This window comes from Herpailurus yagouaroundi, unplaced genomic scaffold (assembly GCF_014898765.1).
Source record: "Herpailurus yagouaroundi ecotype Mexico unplaced genomic scaffold, PumYag 163, whole genome shotgun sequence".
Classification (NCBI taxonomy): Eukaryota; Metazoa; Chordata; class Mammalia; order Carnivora; family Felidae; genus Herpailurus; species Herpailurus yagouaroundi.
This window is the reverse complement of record NW_024412404.1, coordinates 58282679-58305891: the sequence shown is the minus strand read 5'-3', so window position 1 is coordinate 58305891 and position 23213 is coordinate 58282679. Positions and strand designations below refer to the sequence as shown.

Here is a 23213-nt window from a genome sequence, read left to right as displayed (position 1 = left end):
CTTTTGACTCACAGAATGTTCAAAAATAATTTAAATTAGTTGCCAACACTTGAAAAATTGTAAAGTTTCTTTAAACAATCTCTTCTAGAAAGTAGAAGAGGAGAAAGCACTCCCCAACTCATTTTATGACATTAGCTTTAGCGTGATACCAAAACCAGTTAAAAAAGGAAAACTACCAAGCAATATTTAGCATGAATTTAGATTCAAAAATCTTCAACAAAATGTTAGCAAATCAAGTCTAACAGTCTTTACAAATGATTATACACTACGACCAAGTAGGATTAATTCCGGTATCCAAGACTAGTTCAACATTTGAAAATTAACAGCGTAATCTAATATATCAACAGCCCAAAGAAGAAAGATCATATGGCTACATCAATTCATACAGAAAAAAAAAGCATCTGAAAAAATCCAATACCTATTCATGATAAAAAATCCTCAGCAAACTAGGAATAGAGGAGCATCTTCCTTAACTTGATAAAGAGAATTTATAGCTTAGTCAGTATAGCATGCAATTCTTGCCCTCAACGTCATGAGTTCAAGCCCCACATTGGGCCTAGAGCTTACTCACAAGATAGATGGGTAGATAGATAGATAGAGTGTTTTTAAAAGAGAAAATTTATAAAAACCCGCAGCTAATATCTTACTTAACAGGGAAAGACTGAATGCTTTCCCCTCACAATTGGAAAGCAGGTGAGAATGTCCACTCAGACCATTTCCAATTAACATAGTATTGGAATTCCTAGCCACAGTAATAAGGCAAGAAAAATAAATAAAAAACATACAGAATTGAAAAAAAAGAAATGCAACCCCCCCTTTTTGCAAATTGTCTACATAGAAAATCCCAAGGAATCTACAAAAAAACTTTCGGAAATAATAAGTGAATTCAGCAAAGTCACAGGATACAAAATCAACACACAAAAAATCAATACACTGACAATGAACGTGTGGAAACCAAAATGAAAATACTATTTATAATCACTGCAAATAAAATGAAATACTTAGGCATAAACTGAAAACATATACAGGATCTATATGCTGAAATTTATGAAATCATGATAAAGAAATCAATAGGACCTATATAAATAGAGAAGCACTGGGTGTGTTCACAGACTGGAAGATTCATCATATTAAAGATGTCAATTTCTCCAGTATATCTATAGGTTTAATATTATCCATATCAAAATCCTAGTAAGGTATTCTTAGACATAGACAAGCTTATTCTAAAATATACATGGAAAGCTTTATGCCCTAGAATAGCTAAAACAAGTTTGAAAATAGTAAAGGGGGGTGGGACTTATTATACAGCAGCAGTAATCAAGACTGTGGTATCAGCAGAAGAGTAGACATGTAGATCAGTGGAATAGAAAAGAGAACCCAGAAATAGACCCACACAAATACGACCAACTGGTTTTTGACAAAGGTGCAAAAGCAGTTTAATGGACAAAGAATAGTGTTTTCAATACATGGTAGGTACCGGAGAGATGGACATTCAATGGCGAAACAAAACAGGACAAAAACAGAAAATGAACTTCAACCTGAGTCTCAAGCCTTACGCAAAAATGGATGCAAAATGGATCACGGATTTGAATATAAAATGTAAAACTATAACACTTTTGGAAAAGATAATATAATAGGAGAAAATTTTCAGGATGTAGGGGTAGAAAAAGAATTCTTAGACTTGGCACCAGAAGCACTAGAATTGGCAGAAAAGGAAAAGGAAAAACTGATCGATTGTACCTCATAAAAACTTTTGTTCTGTAAAAGAGCCTGTTGAGGTGATGAAAAGACAAGCCATGAATGGGAGACAATATTGCCAAATCACAATCTGACAAAGATTAGTATCTAGGCTACACCAAGACTCAACACTCAATAGTTTCTTAAAACTCCAACTAGAAAATGGGTAGAAGACATGAACACCTATCTCACCAAAGAGAACCCATGGACAGCAACAAGCTCATGAAAGACGGTCAGCATGGCCGATCATCAGGGAAAGGCAAGTTCAAACCATAGTGACATTAGTGACATATCACAACACATATCAGAACGGTGTCACCTAACAGTGACAACACCAAATGATGGCCAGGCTGCAGAAAAACTAGATCACTCATACATTACTCATTGCTGGTGGGAATGTAAAATGGTGCAGAGATTCTATCTAACTGGCTGTTCTTTATAAAACGAAACATGCGGGGTGGCTCAGTCCGTTAAGGGTCCAACTTTGGCTCAGGTCATGATCTCACAGTTTGTGAGTTCAAGTCCTGCTTGGGGCTCTGCGCTGACAGCTTGGAGCCTGGAGCCTGCTTTAGATTCTGTGTCTCCCTCGTTCTCTGCCCCTCCCTCCACTCTCACTCTGTCTCTCTCTCAAAAATGTAAATAAATAAATATTAATTTTAAAAAAATTGGGGCACCTGGGTGGCTGAGTTGTTGAAGCATATGACTCTTGGTTTCCGCTCAGGTCATGATCTCAAGGCTTTGCTGGTTCGAGCCCCACATTAGGCTCTGTGCTGGCAGTGCAGAGCCTGCTTCGGATTCTCTCTCTCCCTCTCTCTCTGCCTCTCCCCCACTTGCGTTGTCTCTGTCTCTCTCAGAAATAAACAAATAAACTTAAAACAAAAACAAAAAACTAATCATACAACCACACATGACCCAGCCATTGTGCTCTTGGGCAATTGTGTCAGAGAAATGAAAATTTATGTTCACACACACACACACACACACACACACACACACACAAAACCTATATGCAAATGTTCCTGAGAGCTCTATTTGTAATCACCCCAAACTGGAAACAACAGCAAATGTTTCTATACCGTGGAGCACCACTCAGCCAGCAAAAGGAGTGAACAACTAACACAACAGCCTGGATGAATCTCAAGGAAGCCATGTTGAGTGAAAAAAGCCAATTCCAAATGGTCCCGTATCGTGTGGTTCCATTTATATAACATTCTCAGAAAGCCAGACACAGACAGAGAGAACAAATTAGGAGTCGCCAGGGATTAGGCGAAGGGAACAGGAGGGCGGTGGGTGTGGATCTAAGGAAAATGAAAGGAATCCTTCAGGTGGGGGGAATGCTCTGTATCTTGACTGCATCAATGTCAGTCTGCACGTGCGCTGATGTTTTGCAAGATGGTACCCTGGGGGGGACTAGGTGAAGGGTGCAGGGATCTCTCTGTACGACGTCTTGCAATAGCATGCTATTGTTTACCATATCTACCATTATCTCAAAAGAAAAACTTTGATTAAAAATACTTTGCGATTTCATAGAAAAACACGCGTTTTTTACTTCTGTTGAAGAAGTTGCAAGGTCTTGGAACACTGGGCCTGCCGTGGCAGCCATCAGCTGGAGGTGATGGTGGTGCCCCCTCCAGACAACAGGACAGGATCCCTCCTGTTTGCCACAGCACCTCCTTCTCTCTACTGTCTCCTAACCTGCCATTTACTACAATTACTGTTTCTGGTCTGCTCCTAAAGACTGGAGTTTGCTGCCTTTGCCCTCGATGATTCCCGTGTTCCTCCTTGGGAAGAGAAGATTACAGGGAGGAAAAAAGCAGAGAGAAAACAGGTTGCTTTGCGCTGGCTTTCAGATCCCGTTACCTCGTTCGGAAGGCTCACCACCATCGATCCAAAATTCCCACTGTGTGCGAGATGGATAGGAAAGTGTCCCCCTGGTTTTGTTCACCAGGACACTGAATTGAATCTCTCAAACTTAAAATGGATAGCTGTAAAATTTGAACATACTTTAACAACGCCAGCCTTATGCACAATTGAGCACAAGACTCATTCCTCTGGGGCGCCTGGGTGGCGCAGTCGGTTAAGCGTCCGACTTCAGCCAGGTCACGATCTCGCGGTCTGTGAGTTCGAGCCCCGCGTCGGGCTCTGGGCGGATGGCTCAGAGCCTGGAGCCTGTTTCCGATTCTGTGTCTCCCTCTCTCTCTGCCCCTCCCCCGTTCATGCTCTGTCTCTCTCTGTCCCAAAAATAAATAAAAACGTTGAAAAAAAAATTAAAAAAATAAAAAATAAAAAAAATAAAAAAAATAAAAAAAAAAAGCAATCGCAGGGGCGCCTGGGTGGCGCAGTCGGTTGAGCGTCCGACTTCAGCCAGGTCACGATCTCGCGGTCTGTGAGTTCGAGCCCCGTGTCAGGCTCTGGGTTGATGGCTCGGAGCCTGGAGCCTGTTTCCGATTCTGTGTCTCCCTCTCTCTCTGCCCCTCCCCTGTTCATGCTCTGTCTCTCTCTGTCCCAAAAATAAATAAACGTTGAAAAAAAAAATTAAAAAAAAAAAAAAGACTCATTCCTCAAAAGTGAAAACCCGACCTAACGTGGAAATGACAGTTCGTGTTTAATCTGCTCAACAATGATAGAGTTTAAGATCGCTTTTTGAGGGCCACAACTATTTTGGGGAGGAGTGTGGATAAGGTTTTATTTCATCCTCCTGTGATGCATCCACACAAGGGAACAGATGGGTGGGCACAATCCAGAAAAAAATATGGCAAACTCTTATTATGTCAATGTTAAAAGCAAGAAATTAACCGTTAAAGTAGTTTTTTACAGTTTATAAAATCGGGGCTAGCTTGAATGCAACAATTCTGAAAATGGGAATAAGAAATACTTATGCAGATACATGTGCCATATGGATCCAGGTATAATCTGTGTTTTTTAAATGTTTATTTATTTATTTTGAGAATGAGAGAGAGCGAGAGCGGGGAAGGGGCAGAGAGAGAGGGAGAGAGAGAATCCCAAGCAGACTGTCAGCGGAAAGCCCGACGCGGGGCTCGATCCCACGAACCCTGAGATCATGACCTGAGCCAAAATCAAGAGTCGGATGCTTAACCGACCGAGCCACTCACATGCCCCAATCTGTGTTTTAGCTTGCTCCTTCCTGGATGGAGAGGAGATGCTCAGGGGGGGAAAAAAAAAAAAACCTAGTCAAGGTCAATCAAGCGATCCGGGTAGGTTGAGGGGGAAGCTCCTTGACACCCACCTGGTTTTCCGAGGTGCTGTTCTCATTGCCCATGGTGATTCAGGGTGCCAGCGACCCTCTGGATTTTACCAGAAGCAACTGGAAGAAATAAAAGGGTATACACATCCATAAAATTGAACAAGACCTCAGGCTTTTTTGGTCTGCCCATCAACTCAGACTCAAAAGCCAGGTGATGGGAAATGCTGATCTCTGCAGCCACATCACGGAAACTTGCCTTTGACGGGTTTTCTTTCGTTATACGCCACCCAGACTTCTTTCCCCTGTCCGGGCTGCTGTTCTCACTCCCCACCCCAGGGGCTGGCAGACAGCTCAGAAAAATAAGTTTGTTCCTGAGTCTCCGACTTAACGTCAATGCACACGCAGAGGTGTATCTACAAATGAAGTGACAGAAGGGGCCCAGTTGCCAAGGAGAGCTTGAGAAGTGTCACTGTCGAGGTGTTTTCTGTTTCTAATTGTGCTCACTCTGGAAATCCAGAGTATGGCGGTTCCCCCATCAGGTGACCGCAGAGCCCGGTGTCGAACATTAGGAGGCGTGAAATCCACCTTGTTCGATAACGTATGGCTTTTATTTATTTATTTATTTTCCAGTGTTTATTTATTTTGGGGGGGGGAGGGCAGAGAGAGAGGTGGACTTGGGATCCAAAGCGGGCTCTGCTCTGACAGCAGACAGCCAGTGCGGGGCTCGATCTCACGAACTGTGAGATCCGGACCCAAGAGGAAGTTGGACACTTACTAGACTGAGCCACCCAGGCGCCCCAATAACACGTGGTTTCTATATTTTTGGCTCAAAGCACTTGTTTCATCAAATCGGCTTTGCTTCTGCACATATTTTTACGATGGCAGAATGGTTTTCTTGGGGAGGAGAACGGGTAGCAGGGCCCAGACAAGGAATAAATAATCATGTAAAGCGGCCGGCCACGGGGAGGACTCTAGACCCATCCCGTCGGGCTCACTTAGCAACACTGTTCATCCCTGTCTTCCTGAGGATGCTTCCCATACACAGCGAAGCCCAGGTCAGCGCCGACATCGGCTGAGTTCCAGGAGACCCCCTAACATCAGCAGGACGGGGACTCTTACCTTCCTTTTTCTAGATGGAGAAACTAAGTCACAGAAAGCTTGTGAAACGTATCAGACTTTCAGAACTGGAACCTTAGAGATTACCAGTCTATTCCATGGGGGGCGGGTACTGAAATGGGAGAAGGCAAGGGGACTTGCCAAAGACCCAGCTGGGACAAGTCAAAGCTGGTAATAGAACTCAGTCTCCTGCCTTCGAATTCAAGATTCCTTCCACAGCAGTGTGGTATCATTAGTATTTTCTCAGAAAACCTCAGTGATTGACTTACAAATAAAATTTGTCCACTGATCTGCTCATCCATTCAACCAACACTGACCGGGTAGCTACCATACGCTGTGCGTACTGAACCGTCACTGGAAAATCAAATTGAAGTATTTTGAGCAGCACAAATAAAATGCCCCCCAAACTGAGAAAATTGTGAGTGACGTCACTGTAGTGATCAATTCTCTCACTCCTAACCCTTGAGCCAAAAGGATACAAGTCCTTAACCCTTTCTTGACCTTCACTGTTTATAAGATGGGCCAAAAATAAAATGCTCACTCACAGAATGTAAAAATCGTCATGTGCTTCAAATTGATCGCTTCAGGGTGTTTTGGATGTTCATTTGGAAAATGATGATGCTTCATTAGCAAATACCATTGAATGCTACAATCATTACGCCCTTATCTATCACCGTCACATCCTCGTGCCGGCCAGTTTAACCCAGACACAGTCGGAATGTCATACGGTCCAATGTCATATTAGTTTGTGAAACTCATTCGGAGGATTCAGTTGAATAATTGTATGACAGATCAGAGCGCTTGAACTAGCTTTTTACACAGGTAAACAGACTAAAGACAATGGCACAACTACTTCTGGCCCAGTGCGAATTTCAAAGCCACAGAGCGAAGGCTTGGCCGTTTCTGGAACTCTCTCCTCCGTGAGCTGCAGAACTGCCAGCCCCTCGGGCTCCCCCAGGACCAGAAAGGAAGGCGGGTACAGCTTTGCCGGCTACTTACATTCGGGGAGAGTCTGTGCGACTTGGGAGGCTGCGGGCCCACGGAAAGTCTGCTGTTCAGCAATCGGACTTCCTCCTCCTCCATTCAGAAGCAGGTGAGGCCCAAGCCGAGGCATCCGCCCACCTTCACGCAGTTGGACAAACAACCCGTCTCCACCCCGACACTGACACAAACCAGCTGCGCCTCATACCTGAGCGGCGGCTGTGCGGAGCCTCTGTGATCACACAAACGTGGAATCAGCGTTTCTGCGCCCATCGCGGCCACGGCCTTTCACGTAGAGGATTTTCCCCGTGATTACATTAGCTGGGCTCCTTTCAGAGAAGGCTTATCCAGACTAAAACTGGGCCCGTGGCCGGATTGGCTGCACCTAAGCGATCAGAACTGCCTTGCCCGGCAAGCAGGGAGCCACGGATCACTCGCTCGCCCTTTACGCAATGGAGCAGGGACAAACCTTTCGTTGGAGAAAGGAGTAAAATGCTCAAAGGGCTTCCTGTTTATACCTGGAAATTTTCCATCCTAAATAATGTGGAAACACAGAGAAAAGTTGTGGAAAACGATGATGCCAGCAGTCTGGCACCTGTTTATAGTGTGTGGCGTGGAGAATGTACTTACCGAGGCGTGGCTTGAGTTTCAACAAGCGAAGTCATAAAAGGCCGCCGGCTTGGCCGGATCCCTGATAGGCAGACCTGCCCATCGGGGCGGAGGAGGCCCCCGGGCCCTTGGGTGGGACCAAGGGGCAGCCGCCCAGGGACCCTTTTGCCCAGCAGCCTCCCAGCTCCCAGGATTGGCCAGTTATGACCAGGCAGCCATTCTTTTGTATGAATGCAGCCGGTTTTGGTTTTGTTTTTTTCTCGCCCGGAAGCCTTTCCTTCTGCAGAAGCCCCTTATCCCTGCCACAGGTGCGACCCCTCCCGGGAGACAAGTTGGCATTTCCTCAAAGGCTTCCCTGGGACCAGGTGTCTTATTAAGCTCGGAAGGGTGTCAGGAGCTTCCCAGAGGGGAAAGTCGCATGTGGAGGGGATCTCTGTGCCCCCACTTCTGGTTCGAACAGAGCAGAAGTGTGTCTGTTTCAACAAACGAATGGATACTCAAATTGTGGTACACCCATTCATCGGAATAGTAATCAGCCATATAAAGGAACGAAGTTCTGACTCAGGTAACCACTCGAATGAACCTCAGAAATTTACTAAGTGAAAAAAAGTCAGACACAAAAGGTCCCACGTTGTGTGATCCCACTGATACGAAAAGTCTAGAACAGCCAAGTCCAGAGGGACAGAAACCAGACTGATGGTTCGCAAGGGCTGGGGGAAGGGTGAGTAACTCCTTGATGGGTTCAGGGTTTGATTTTGTTGTGATGAAAATATTTTGGAACCAGATAGTGGTGGTGGTTGCACAGCATTGTGAGTGTGTTAAATACAACAGTTCACTTGAAAATGGTTCGTTTTACCTTGTATACATTTCAGCTCACGTTTTAAAAGCGTAGGTCTTTCACAGCTTGGGGTTCCGCATAAACTATTGTTTGAAAAAAGCGTTCCACCTGGAGGGAGGCGGCACTTGAAAACTGTCACTTTTACGTTGACAAACACCAGGTTTCTGTCCAATTAAGGATCGGTGGGATGAGAAACAAGAATGTTTGCCTTCTTCTTCCTCATCCCCACTCAAATCACAGGAGAATTTTTCTAGGGAGGAAAATCTTTTTAAGTGAGATGCCTTGGAGGAACCAATTAGAAAGGAAGAGAAGTCTCTTCAACAGGGGGGCAAACGCAGTGAAAGAGGAGGGGAGGATTGGGGGCACACTGCTGAGGAGAGGGGAGGAGGAGGGAGAGAGGACGGCCGACCAAAATAGCCGAGTCACTGAACCCGAGTTGAAGGTGGGGAATGTTCAGTATTCAATTTTCACTCGTGTACATTCAGCAGTGCAAATTGCTGAACCATCCATGAACCATGAACCATGCTTCCATGAACCATCACCTCTGTCAACTCTGGGGCTTCATGGGTGGCTGCTGCTATCACTATTGCTGCCACCATTGGTCCCTGGGCCACCGCCATCATGACTGCTGGATCCTGGGCAGAATCACTGATGCCTGTCCCACCACCACTTGCCCTGGCCGCCTCTGAGCTCCAGGGGCCGCCACCGTCAGTGGGAAAGAGAACAAATCAATACACCAACACTTCAGCTTCTGCCCCAGAAGCTGGTGCTCTTATAATGTCTTATAAGTATCTCTTATAATAAATTGCCCGGGCACAGAGGACGTGTTGAGATGTCAGGCACTATGGAATCCCGACTGTCCACATTCCTTAGCTGTGACTACCTCTCCCCAAGGCAGTACTCTAATGGGACCTCAATATCAGTCTCCTTGCCTTACCACTGTCCACATGGGTCCATGGCTGACCAGCTTCCCTCTTTGTGCTTGTCTTCTTCCAACCCGGACACTAAGCAACCAACCAGATTTCCATTTCCTGCCACGCATGGCTAAACACAGGTGTGTGCACGTTCACTCATCAATCTCCAGGATAACCTCCCTTTGGAGGCAGGGGGTTGGGATTATGGACCAGACCTTGCCGCCAGACTGTTGCACTGTGAATACTAGCTTCACCACTCACTTGATGTATAAACGCTAGTGAGTTAGTTAACTTCTATAACCTCAGTTTTGTCATCTCTAAAATGGGACTCCTAACAATACCTACCTCACACGGCTGTGATGAGTTAATTTCAGCAAAGCTCTTAGACTAGATTAAGCACGAAACTGCTGCCTATTACATTATTATTGGCAGTGGGTTTCTTTGGAGTCCCAGTAGGCAAATCCCTCAGTGGCACAAGGTTTGTATTGCCTTCTTCTTATCCCTTCAATAAAAATCAATAGATTTTTTTTTTTCAATAGAAAAATGTTTTCAATAGAAATCGGGACATCTGCAATAAAAGCTCAGCTGAACTGACTTGTGCACTAGAAGAAACAAATGGTGGCAAATAATGTTTATTTATTTTTGAGAGAGAGAGACAGATCGTGAGTCGGGGAGGGGCAGAGAGAGAGGGAGACACAGAATCGGAAGCAGGCTCCAGGCTCCGAGCCATCAGCCCAGACCCGAAGCGGGGCTCGAACCCACAGACCACAGGATCATGACCTGAGCTGAAGTCAGACACTTAAACTGACTGAGCCACCCAGGCGCCCCTAAAATTCATTTTTAAAAGATAATTGTTTGGGAGGATTTTCGTTTTTCAGCTGGCATATTGGTGTCCCATCATCACAGCCGCAAAAGACCCCGAACACGATGGGACAGTCTTTGAGTCATTCGTTCGTTTCTTCACGCATTCTATAAATACGGAGCTTTTTTGTGTACCGAGCACTGGGTGTTCGAGTTCTCTTTGATACTTACAGTGGAGCTATGGGGTAGGTATTTTCTTTTCTTATGGATGAACACCCGAAACCCAGAGGGATCGAGTCACAGGGTCAAAGACCGGCAGAGAGCAAGAGGAAGGACGGATGGCCCCAGACCCTGCGTTCGTGAAGGAAGTGATGCTACTACCTTGGAAGATTGTTCAATGCCGTTCAAAGGTAGTTGACGGCCTTTTTCTCTCGTGTCTTTTTCTGCTCATTTACTTTTGGTAGATCATGGAGTTTTTAGCTGTTTTCAACTGGAGCCGGTTAGGAGGGTCCCGGCTGATTGGGCCACCTCCTCCCTCATCTGCGGACAGGGCCAGGTTTGGGAAGGTGATTTACTGCAATGGCTGAGATAGCCGAGCAGGGCTGGGTAGGCGGAGCATTGCTGGGAGGAGCCAAGATCACCACCGGGGAAATGGAGCCTGGGGCCAAGTGTGGAGGAGGGGAGACGGAAACGTGAGAACCAGCACAGCAGCTGATGGGTGCAGAAGCAGCCTGTGGGCGGAGGCCGCAGCTCAGAACGAGATTGCGATGTCCAGGTCAGGCCGATGTCCCATTTCATATGCTGTGTGCAGGGTGGGGAGGTGCAGGGAGCTGGGAAATCAGAGACAAGATCGTGCCAGCCTCGGTGACGACGCGGAGACTCAGAGAGGTTTTGCAACTAACCTCCACTGTCCTGTGAGAACAGCCTCTTGGAATCTGCTGATCCATCCCACCATCGTACCGAGTTTTCTATTTGGGGTTTTCTCTTCTCTTGTTTAAAAAAAAAAAAATTCTTTTTTGTATGTGCTAGAAATGTATCTGTTTTGGGGCGCCTGGGTGGCTCAGTCGGTTAAGCCTCCGACTTCGGCTCAGGTCATGATCTATCTCACAATCCGTGAGTTCGAGCCCCGCGTCGGGCTCTGTGCTGACGGCTCAGAGCCTGGAGCCTGTTTCAGATTCTGTGTCTCCCTCTCTCTCTCTGCTCCTCCCCCGTTCATGCTCTGTCTCTCTCTGTCTCAAAAATAAATAAACCTTAAAAAAAAAAAAAAGAAATGTATCTGTTTTAAAGGCTTAAGAAGTTTTGATTTTTCTTTTGCACTGAGCATGCTGGGTTGTGAGTGCTGGAAGAAACCTGGGGATCATCTTCAACACCCCCTTCGCAGACGGGGAAGCTGAGGCTGAGAGGGTAGGAAAGGATCGGCCCTCGTCTCCCAGCAAGCAGGGGCTGGGACCAGATGTAGACAGGCACGCTTCTAGCAGGCAGAACCCCGCCCCCTCCCCAGCAGGCCTCTGCAGGCTCTGCAGTCACCTCCCGACCAGACCAGCAAGGTCAGATAGGACCCGCCTTCCCTGCCGTGGCATTGATTGCCCTCCGGCCGAGGTGGCATCCAGCCCAGTCAGGTCCTGTGCCAGCTGGGGATGTGGGAGGCATCGACCGACCGGAGGAGTCCGGGTTAGGCTTGCTTATTGAAGGTGAGCTCAGCTGCACCTGACCAGCAGCGACTTGGGCCGCTTGCCACACCCCGTGACCCCAGCCAGCTGCTTGTTCCCACAGATGGCCCCAGCAGGCGGGAGACCTCATCTTCCCCCCCCCCCCCCCGGTGGCTGAGTTCAGTTGTTCTAACTCCCTCCTTTGCACAGCTGAGCGTGGCGCTACTTATAGCTCTGTTATCATGTTCCTGTTTGAATACAAACAAACCGCCGTAGCCTGGGAAGGGGATTTGTTGCGAGACCTCGCTGGCCAGCTTTCTGCTCCGGCAGGGACCTGGCTGCTCTGTGGGGTTTGAGGGACGTGTGGCTCTTCCTTGCCGCTCTCCCCCAGCCTCCTGTGTTCTCCCTCGCTCATCTCTGAGGGCACCGAGAAATTTCGATGGGAAAAGACAGTCTCGACGCACGTGAGGACTGAGAGTTAATCAGACATCTCCTCTCACGCCCCCGAGACCAGAGGCCACATCCCCAGCCCTGCTCCTGGGGAGAGGCTGGGCCAGTATTCAGCTGTTGCTTCTCAGCCTCAAACCTACTGTTTCCCGGTGCTGGGGACTCTGCAAAGCCACTTCTTTGCCAGTTGCTCCTGGGAGGGCCTGCGGGAGGAGGCAGAGGCCAGAGGTGGAAGGAGGAAGGAGAGATCGCGTTCCATCCCTGTCTGTTTCCCCGGTCCTGGGAGCAGCACCCAGCCTGCAGCCTTCACCCCCGGGGGGCAGTCACCTGCTGTGTAGCACTGGGATCCTGTCTCCGGTTGTCCTGATGCCCACAGAGCTCGCCTCATGGGTGGGCCTCCCTCCACAGGGGTCCGGGGTTCCCTCCAAGCTTCTACTTTTTAATAATTCCAGCTTCTTTGTGCCCCATAAGCCCTAAGGGTGATATCTGCCTCCTGTAGCTACCACCTTCTGTCGCAACTCTGAGTTTGCTTTTCTGCCTTGGCATTTACTTAGATAGCCATTCTTTATGTCAGATTCTCTCTGATAGAATAACTGGGACATTTCTGTCTTCTGACTTGACTGGCTGCTACGCTGGCAGAGTTGGGATTCCAACCCAGACCTTCTTTCTCCTGGTTCAGGATTCCCTGCTCTGGAACCCGATAAACGTGTGTTCCATTCCATGAATGAACAAGGTGAGTTCCCCCCATTCATCAGTTCTGACTTTAGTTAAGATGTGGTGAGGATTCCCCACCAGCTCTGGCAACCCACGAGCACCAACAGGGGCAACCTGGCTGATCTTATGGACCGCCTTCTTAGACGGTCCTCAAGGACCACCCTAAATTTATCTTCTTCTGGAACCACACCGAATCTGCACACTTTCAGCTGCATGGCTGAGAAGCAGTTGCTGAGAACTAGCCAGCCCACAGATGGCCACAGCCCCGTGAAAGATCCCAGCCGAGAGAGACCAAGAGAAAAAAACCCAGAGGAGCCGCCGAGCCCAGCCCAAACGCCAATCCACGGGATCAGATCCTAAAGAGTTCGTGTTTTAAACCCCTAAATTTTGGGGTGATTTGTTCATGGCAAAAGCTAACTGATAAGATCTCCCCCCAGAGGGCCCATTTCACTTGCCTTCATACCAGCCTACACCCAACTGTGACTATCCATCCTGAAGATCTGTGCAGTGAAGCACAAAGGATGTCACGTGACAGACGACCGATAGATGGATCATATTCCTCTCCCGTGGTAAGATGACAGTTTACAAGCATGGCCCCTTGACTAGTGGCCCCTAGGGTCATCGTGGCTGATGCCAGACTATCCCTGCACTCTGAGGATGAAGCTCTGAGTTTACATTATAAACAGTGCCTGGCCCCTTAGCCTAAAATGGAACCATGAGGCCATATATTGGTTTGCAGTAAGAGGTCTCTTTTCTTTCTCTTTTCTTCCTGCTAAAACAGATATTTGATGACACCTTTAAATATAAGTTTCCCCTTCTTCGTGATCTTTATACAGTCCTTTGCAGGCTGGGTGTTGGCAAAACCATATTGCTTAGAAAAGCAAGCTGTTGAAACCCACAAACGTTCAGACATCAGTCGAATCCCAAAGCTAAAGTGTGCTGTCATTTTTGGAAAGCAAATCCAGTATGAACATAATTGAGAACTGCAGGCCCAGGGGAGGGTTGGGGGGTGGGGGGAGACGGGATGAGACACGACAGAAATCTTGAGTGTGGATGAGATATCAGTGCCAATTACGGCAGGGCCAAAATGTTATACTGATGAGCTATATGTTAGAGCTGAACTAAGAAGCTGAAGATATTTGCCTTCTGCAGGACGTAATAAGTCTTTGCAAATGCAATTACTAGGCCTTGGAGAGGGTTTCAGCTACCATCAGGGAATTTTATTATGTAAAATAGAGAATCACTTTTTAAGCCATTTGTCCTTCAGACAAGTTTATTGTAGACTTATCTTTAAAAATTTAAGGAGAGAATAATCACTATATAATTTAAAAATTCTTACAAACGAGGCTTTGTTAAGTCCCATTTGTTCCAACTATAGTTCTTTTCAGCAAGAACAAAAAGGACATCTTAAGCAAATTTTCCTGTGTGTGTGTTTTTTTTAAATTTTTTTAATGTTTACTTACTTTTTGAGAGAGAGAGAGAGAGAGAGAGAGAGAGCGTGAGCGGGGCAGGGGCAGAGAGAGGGAGACACGGAATCCGAAGCAGGCTCCAGGCTCTGAGCTGTCAGCACAGAGAGCCTAATGTGGGGCCTGAACTCATGAACAGTGAGATCATAACCTCAGCTGAAGTCGGCCGCTGAACCGACTGAGCCACCCAAGCGCCCCCCTGTGTTTTTTTTTTTTAATTAACTTTTGAGGTAGTGACCTGTCTCTTCATGTTTCCTCCCCAAAAGATATAAAACAATGAGATAGAGAAAGTAAATGTGTGCAACAACCAGACCCTCAGGATAACTTGAAGGCAGGAAGAAAGCAGAGACAGTTAAACAGCACTCTTCAGAGTAAAGTGAATAACAAGAGGAAAGTGAGACGATCCAGGGGCGTGATTTCTCATGCGCCCATCCTCTGCCCTCCACGAATCTTTGTGGAAAGTGCAGGTAGACTGCCTAATGTAGAAAAACAGTGGCTGGGGCACCTGGATGGCTCTGTCGGTTAAGTGCCCTACTCATTATTTCAGCTCAGGTCACGATCTCACTATGAGTTCAGAACCCCGAGCTGGGCTCTGTGCTTACAGTGCAAAGCCTGCTTGGGATTGTCTCTCTCTCTCTCTCTCTCTCTCTCTAAATAAGTTAAAAAAAAAAAAAAGAAAAATGGAGAAGTTGGAAGGAAGCTAACGAAGGAAACCTTCGTTAATCTACAACTATTCTCGGAATGATTAAGTTTCCTCGTTGGACTTCAGATGTGGGGCGCCACGCCTCCAGTGGACCTCAGTCCAAGTGTTGCTTCCCAAGCCCCAGCTCAGCCCCTCTCTCTCACCCCTGTTGGTTTGGTTTCTAGGACTATGTATAGTGTGAGCACTACCCGGCTTCCAGAACGTGGGCCTGAGGACGGATCTTGCCATGTATGAACACAGCTCCCAAAAGATAACTTCCTGAATTCCCTCCCAGGAGGATCTGCCCATTTGATAAGAAGGTCTGGTACTAATGACTGACTGCCCATGGGCACCGTTCCTTCTCTGTCTAGTTGCTTCTCCAAGGTTGACGTCTGTGATTAGGTCATTCCCTGCACCCCCCACCCCCACCTGTTAACCAAGACAAGCCAACCTGAATCTTCTTGTTTGTGCTAAACGAGGGAGAGGTGTTGGCAAAAGCATCACCAGTCCCGGGGCGGGAAGACAGGCTGGCGCCGGGGGCGAGGGGAGCACACCCACCAAAGGCCGGAGAGCGCAACTGCCACCAGGTGATGCAGACAATAACATCACCAAATGTTCTCCAAAGAACTGGAACACACGAGAGGATGGTCTTGTGACTGACCAGGACTCGGGGCTTGGTCGTCTCATCTGTTTGCTATGAAATATGAGCCACAAAATGACTCCGTCAGATCCTAACTTGAGACTTATTATCAGCTTCTAGTAGAAGCATGGTCACCGGAGCTGTTTTCTGAACCACCCAGACTAAATACGAACGCATGGTTTGTGAGCCCCCGGAGTGACCAACAAAATTATGTCCCCTGAAAATGAGCAACCTTGGCCCCACTTAAAAGTGATCACTCCAGGGGCGCCTGGGTGGCTCAGTCGGTTAAGCGTCCGACTCTTGACTTCGGCTCAGACCATGATCTCAGGGTCCGTGGCTTCGAGCCCCATATCGGACTCTGGGGACAGCGCGGCCTGATTGGGATTCTCTCTCCCTCTCTCTCTCACTCTCTCTGCCCCTCCCCTACTCTCTCTCTCTCAAAATAAATAAACTTAAAGAATAAAGATCACTCCAGCTGCACCCACATCCATACCCTTTACTGCCCCTTCACACATAATGAGCACAACCAGAGAGAAAGAATCTTCCATGGTCTAAGCCTTGCAACCCTGGATTTGATAAGCCTGAAAGGCAACTACTCTGAGGAGAAGCCATCCTTTGGTAGGGGCTGGGAATTTCTCTGGGGCCCCGGAAAACCGACCCACAAACCAGCTTTAGTCATTCCTGAACCGACGTGAGCAGCTCGACTACAGAAAGTTAGCTCCCTTTGCTAGAACAACATGGGCCCGTGTCGCTGGGTTTAATCTCTTTCTAATTCTTCGGCACCAATTCTGGCACCGGGCTCTGCCGAGGCTGTTCCCTGACTTGCGTGTGGAGCAGAATTTCCCCTTTTTAGGTCACAAACTCAGAGCGCTCCCTCGTCCCAGCAACTCTCTGCCCCGGGTCAATTTTCAACACCCTCCTTGACGGCATTTATGAAACGCTGGCAAGGTGGCCGCTGGGTTGACCCGTTCCTGCTCTCCACATCATTTCACGGGACTGAAACACGCACACCAACCAGCCACAGCAGGCCAGGGGTATGGAAACACATCGACGTCCATCTCTTCTAAACACGGCTGAATTAAGGGCCATAGGACCGAGGCTGTGGACCCTCCGGTGACTCTCAAAGCGTTCAGACGAGCCCGCAAAGAGTTGTCTTCCTGTGTTCGTTCCTTGGGCAGGGATGGCTGCTTCCTTGTAGTCTTGCCACCCTGGAGCATCCGACCCCCTGCCCCACCTCCTGTGTGGGGTTGGACCACCTCACCTCAGCTTCCACTCTCGGGAATTGGAGATTTGGAGCAAGGTTGCATCATAGTGAGTTTTGTTCTCTACTGGCCGATATCTCACAGTCTGGTGAATTGCACCTGTCCGGGCCCCCCAGTGTTATGCCTTACGCCCCGCACACCCTGGCCCATTCAGCACACACTCTTGCGTGCAGCTGGCGGGTCTCATCATTGCAATCTGCAATAACGTCCACTCCCATTGGGGCGCCTGGGTGGCTCAGTAGGCTGAGCCTCCGACATCGGCTCTGGTCATGATCTCGCAGTTCGCGAGTTCAAGCCCCACGTTGGGCTCTGGGCTGACAGCTCGGAACCTGGAGCCTGCTTCAGAGTCTGTCTCTCTCTCTCTCTCTCTCTCAAAAATAAAATAAAAAATAAACATGAAAAAATTTTTTAAAAAATCCACTCCCATAGAGTCATACACTCGAGCGAGGAAATTTCAAAGGCCCGCCATTGGCCTTTGCTCTGAAAATGGCTCGTTTCTCATTCTCCCCCGTTCCCTACCCCCCACCAACCCACCTCCTAGACACTGCTGATGGCATGAGGGGTTGATTCTGGCTTAAGGTGGGCCAATCAGATTTTCTCTCTTGACATGTAACAGGGGCCCTGGAAGTCAATCAAGGGGCGGGGGCTGCGTGAGTCACAAGGCAACGAGGAATGGAGGCTGGAATCCATGCCAGAGAGACCAGGAGACTGCGCTTGATCATGTGAGGGACGAGCAAGGTTAGGAGCCCAGCAGACACCAGCCTACCTCAGGCCAGAAGGACGTAGGTGCTGGCTGAGAAGCCGGGACACAAGGAGTTGCTACAGCCCACAGCTACGTCTTCTCAACTGATCCCCCAGCTCATTTCCAGGGAGTTTCTGTTCCTGGCAACCAGTGTTCCCTGACTGACACCACACTCAGAAGTTGCCCGTGACCCCCCTCCCCGCCCAGTCCCCATCCTGCTTCAGCATCTCCGCGGCATCTGACATTGTCACCCCCGCCTTCCCCCAGTGGGTCTGTCCATTTACACAGGTGCTCCAAAACCCGGCTCTCCTTGGCCTTCTCCAGTTTCTCTTCCCTGCTCTCAGGGAAGCCACTTAACAAGATCCAGGATTTGGGGCAGCCGGGTGGCTCCGTTGGTTAAGCATCTGACTCTTGGCTTCGGCTTAGGCCATGATGTCACAGTTTGTGAGACTGAGCCCCACGTCGGGCTCTGTGTCGACAGTACAGAGCCTGCTTGGGATTCCCTCTCTCTCTCTGCCCTTCCTCCGCTCTCTCTCGCTCTTTGAAAATAATTAAATAAACATTAAGAAAAAAATAAGATCCACGATTTGGTCTTAAAGCCGGGTGTCCTCAGAAGATTCCACTGGTTTCCATAGCCTCCCCTGGCCGAGTCCAGGCGGAAGCCTCCAAATCCAGGCCACCGGCGCTCACTTCCTCCCGCACCCACTGCGTTTTTAACTCTGGTGGCAGTTTCTTCTTAGATGACTCACTGTCACTTAACCTCTTGAAATGTAAATTTACTTCTCTCTTGGTCAGGCCAAACTCTGTCTTGACTTTCCCATTTCCACCGACAGGACTACGCTCTTCCCGTCACATTCCCCGGGACCCTTGCGGCAATTCTGCGCCATGATTGCTCCTTGGGATCTGCCCCCCCCTCCAGCCCAGGTGCTGTGGTTGTGCGAGTGTAGCTTACAACTATATCCTCATTCCCAGCACCTGGTACACGGGGGTCACTTGAGTGTTTGCGGAAAGAGCCCAGGGGACGAATGCGTGATAGACTGTGTTTTGATTTACCCTCAATTTCATTCCTCTTGTCTCTCCAATGCGCATCCACCAAGAACTCTGGGTTCTTCCTTCCCAGTGTGTCATTCACGGTCCCCTTCCTCCCCATTCCCTTTGCTTCTGGGTCGGACCCTCATCACTACCCATTAGAGCTACTGCAGGAGCAAGCGGGTCTCCAGGTTGTGATGACAAAACTGACCCGTGGCATCCTAGGAAGATGGAGGCAGCAGGGATTTCAGCTCTTCCCAAATCTCCCCGTGCAAACAGAGCACCAAGCTAGGAAACCCCAAACCTAGGGACTTCGAAAACAAAACTGGAGCATAAGGCTTTTCCTGAACATCAACCCCCAACGGCCACGAGACCCACCTGGTGTTGGTGTCCGTGCAGGAGGACGTGGAGGGAAGCAACGGGGCACGGCCAGCTGGACCCCAGAGCAGGACAATCCCGAAGTCGTCAACGGGCATTCACTGGGAAGGACAGTGTGCCGATTTGGAAGCAGCAGCTAAAACCGGAGGGGCTTTGCCCCCTCTACACACGCACATGAGGACAGTCCACACCAGTGCGTACGCGGTGTGCGTGGGATAAGGGGTGGAAGTCTGTGCGTTCCTGTTTCATGGAACGTGCTACGAAATAGGACCCACAGGCGCACGTACACGCTCACGCTCCACTGTGTTTTACTCAACTGTAGGATTTTCGAATAAGGCTTAGCATTCTGCATAACCTGAGTGTGGCCTGATGATCCAGTTATAACTGACACAAGGTCAGGCTCGGAAACACACGATTTTTGTTGAAATCACATGCAACTCCGAGTTGGCAGCCACAGCATCGAAGCCGGCCTGAAAAGGTACTTGTGTGGGTCCAGAGAAACACTGGCAGACGTGACTGAGTCAACACCGTCAGGAGTTTTAAAATAACTTTCCCCCCCATAAAGCCGTGGTGCGTCGGAGCCTCAGGGGCCTCTTAAATCGTCATTCCACAGAACCGTAAATACTTGAAAATCCAATTTGCAAGGGGCAGAATCATAACAGAGGCCAAAAGAATGAAATTTCATCCAGCCAAACCCTTATTTTATGAACGAGGAGACCAAGGTCCAGATCGATGGGGACTTATCCTACCAAAAGGAAACAGTAATTTACGGGAAAGAAAAAATACAGTTCATGCAGCTTCGGGGACAAGGGGGTGAAGGGCGTGGAAATAAGCACAAATGTGCCTTTAGTTTCCCTTTATAAGGAAAGAAAAGAAAGAAATGCATTTATCCCTCTAATCTCAGTAGCCAAACCAGTTTAAAGCCACACGTCGTTCAAAGGAATAAAGCCGTCAGGCTGAGACTTACTTACCCAGTATCCTCTCAGCATGAGGAGCAGAGAGCCGGGAAAAGGCCCTCTCTTCCTGATGTTAGGACTTCTCGGCACTGCCCTCCGCCCGTGGTCTGTCTTCCCCCAGGATCACATGGAAGTGTTCTATAAATGTGCATTGGCTTAAGGTTGGGAACGCTGGCCTGGGAAGCAGCAGCGTGTAAGCAATCTGACCCAGGCCAGGCGGCAGCTTTCCAGAAGGCTCTGCAGCCCTGAGGGAGGATAACAGGGGCCAGGGCGGTTGCAGGTATCGAGAGCCTGCAACTCCGTTCTCCTCACTCTGAGTTTATTTGGGATCCGAATCCAGTCTCCACTGCCTTGGGTTGCAATTTAATTTACTTGGGGGCCGTTCTATATTTTGGCGAGGACCAGCCACTTTTCAAGACTCAGCAGCCTTAATAATAATAAAAACAAAACACACCAAAAAAAAAACCCCTATAAAATGAGAAGTGCTTCCGGTTCAGCTCCCACAGACCTCATAAAATCCAGTTGTCCTTTTTGGAAATGTCACGGTGCTCCCTTGAGACAGGGAGAATGAACAATCGCTCTTAGGCCATTTCTAAATGGCAAAGCTACCTAAAATTCCGTCAGTATTTCGTGGGTCAAATGCACAACCATACAACGAAAACACAGCAACCATCAGAAAGAGTGTGGAGGTCTTTATGTACCGACCCTGAGAACTCCCCAAGATATGTAGGTAAGTGGGAGAAAAAAGTAAGGTACGGGACAGTATGTATAATATGCTATCATTTGTATAAAACAAGGTATACGTGTATGCATACATCCTATCTTATGTGTGGTATGTGAATTCTATGCTCTGAAAGAATCATACCACACGCTTATAATAAATAAATTAGTGACTCTAAAAATTCACACAAGCGACTAGTGAAGGGGGGAGCAGTTGCCGCCAGGAAGGGGCAGAAACCAGGGAACAGGGAAAGGGGGAAGATTGTCTCCTCACGTATTTCTTTTCCTATTCTAGGAATGTGACCTCATGTGTATAGTCGTCTGTCAAAGAAAAATTTTAAAGTAATCTCATTTCCATTAGAAATACTTAATTTTCAAAATTGTGATTCAGGGCACTGAATTCAATTAACCATAACGTGGGCGCACACACACACACACACACACACACGTGCACATTTTTTTTTTTTTTTTTTTTTTTTTACGTATTTAACGTCTTTGATTAGGTTGAAATTCCTTAAGAAGACAGAGTTTTGAAATAACAAAAATCCTGGCCTACGCAGGACCCATCTGTGAGTTCCGATCGAGGAGTCAGAGGGCTGGACGTCTGGCCCCAATGCATCTCCTCTGTAGCCATGACTTAGAGCAGGTGCCCAGGTGCCTCATCGTGTGTAAAACAGCCCCACAGCCCCTGCTCTCCGTGGGCCCAGCGTGTCCTAAGCAAGACGATGTACATAAAAGCCTCTGAAAACAGAAAGCCTTTATTCAGGAACAGAGTCGTTCACGGTGATCACATCTTGTAAGATTTTTCTGAAGTTCTTGTGTAATTCAACGCTCAGATCGTGGAAGGCAAATTCCCCCTGAGAATAAGCATCAAGGAAAAGGGGATACTTCCAGAGGGCCTGTATCTACCTTCACTCCTTAGGGCCGGCTTTTATTTTCTTACCCTGTGCAGGGCGCCTTCTTGTAGGTGACCTCCTGGCATGTCCCGGGGCGGGGGGTAGGGGTGGGGGTGGGGTGGGGGGGTGGGGGGCTGTGTTCAGGGTTTTCTTCTACGTCTACCTTCTGTTCCCACTTTATTAAACCAGGAGCATTTTTTTAGTCCTTGCCTGAGTACCAACGCAGAACGCCTGGTTGAAAATGCTTTGAGATGTAAAAAAGTTTTGTTTTGTTTTTTTAATTTTTTTTTTATTACACTGAAATCACTAGTCGAAGTCCCGGTGCCTAGGAACAGGGTGGAGGGTGGTTCCCACAATCCCAGGACAAACCGCACACAACTGCTGGCCGGCTGACGTGGCGCCACCGTGTGGCGACTTTGCCAGTGCAGCTTCTATCCTCCGTTTGACCCGTCAGCTTTGAAAGGCTTCTCCACCAAGACACTAATTCATTAACAAAAAGCAAATAATGGTTTGAATTTGGCGAGATTTGAAATCTTTTCAAATTTGCTCATAAAGTGAGGTCTCATCAATATTTTTTTAAATTTTCATTCATTTTTGAGAGAGAGAGAGAGAGAGAGAGACAGACCAAGTGCGAGCCGGGGAGGAGCAGAGAGGGAGAAGGAGACACCGAATCCCAAGCAGGTTCCAGGCTCTGAGCTGTCAGCATAGAGCCAGATGCGAGGCTCGAACCCATGAACCTCGAGATCATGACCCGAGCCCAAGTTGGAGGCTTAACCTACTGAGCCACCCAAGCGCCCCTCATTAATATTTTTACTGCTACATTCCTATCTTGCCCAATTCAAATTCAAATAAATGCAGCCCTACTGAAAATGACTGGCAGATGGCAGAGAACACGAGAAGAACAAAACATTTTGCAGGCAATGCTTAGAGCTGCTGGTTCTTTTAAAATTCCGAGGGGAAAATAATTCAAAGTTATGTTATGACAGTAAACAGGTGGATTTATGAAATAAGAAGATAATGTTTACGGCCCATTATCTCCCTACGCAGTGAAAAAGAAATTCTCATTAATGAAGCAGACAGAGTTCCTCTCCTTCTAGAATTCATTGAAGTGATAGCAAAGGAATTTTTTTTTTGTTGGGACCCTAATGAAGCAAACTGGGACACAACATCAGTCAAGAGACTGCTCCATGCTTGTGGACATCAGGAAGAGGACTGAGGTCTGGTAATGGAGGTTATCAGGCCACCGCCTAGAGTTGGGGTAAGAGAGAGTGGTGGGGCTTCGACCCGAACAAGACCCAGGCTGCACTGTAGACCCAGGAGACGCTCTGAAGCACCAGGAACAATGGAGGGAAATGAACCGAGGTTCAAAATTTGAAAATTAAAAGTTGGTATAAGCAGAGCCTGGGTTTTCACCGTGTCCTATCCCCCTGA

The 23213-nt window shown here is 48.0% G+C and overlaps 1 protein-coding gene across 12 annotated transcripts in view; it reads right to left on the bottom strand.

The window, feature by feature from the left end:
• The window catches only part of TACC2 (transforming acidic coiled-coil containing protein 2), a 215030-nt gene extending 194745 nt beyond the window's left edge, over positions 1-20285 (bottom strand). For 8 of the 12 annotated variants that reach the window (XM_040486647.1, XM_040486650.1, XM_040486655.1 and 5 more), the window contains exons 1-3: positions 20182-20285; positions 19211-19311; positions 4985-5062 (exon numbers count right to left, since the gene is read on the bottom strand). In XM_040486647.1, coding sequence (XP_040342581.1) covers positions 4985-5017 — 33 coding nt within the window. In that variant the 5' untranslated portion in view covers positions 5018-5062; positions 19211-19311; positions 20182-20285. Of the gene's footprint in view, positions 1-4984; positions 5063-7057; positions 7184-19210; positions 19312-20181 lie in introns of those variants that run through there. The other 4 variants (XM_040486648.1, XM_040486653.1, XM_040486649.1 and 1 more) reach the window with 3 other exon arrangements.
• Positions 20286-23213: the final 2928 nt, after the last annotated feature.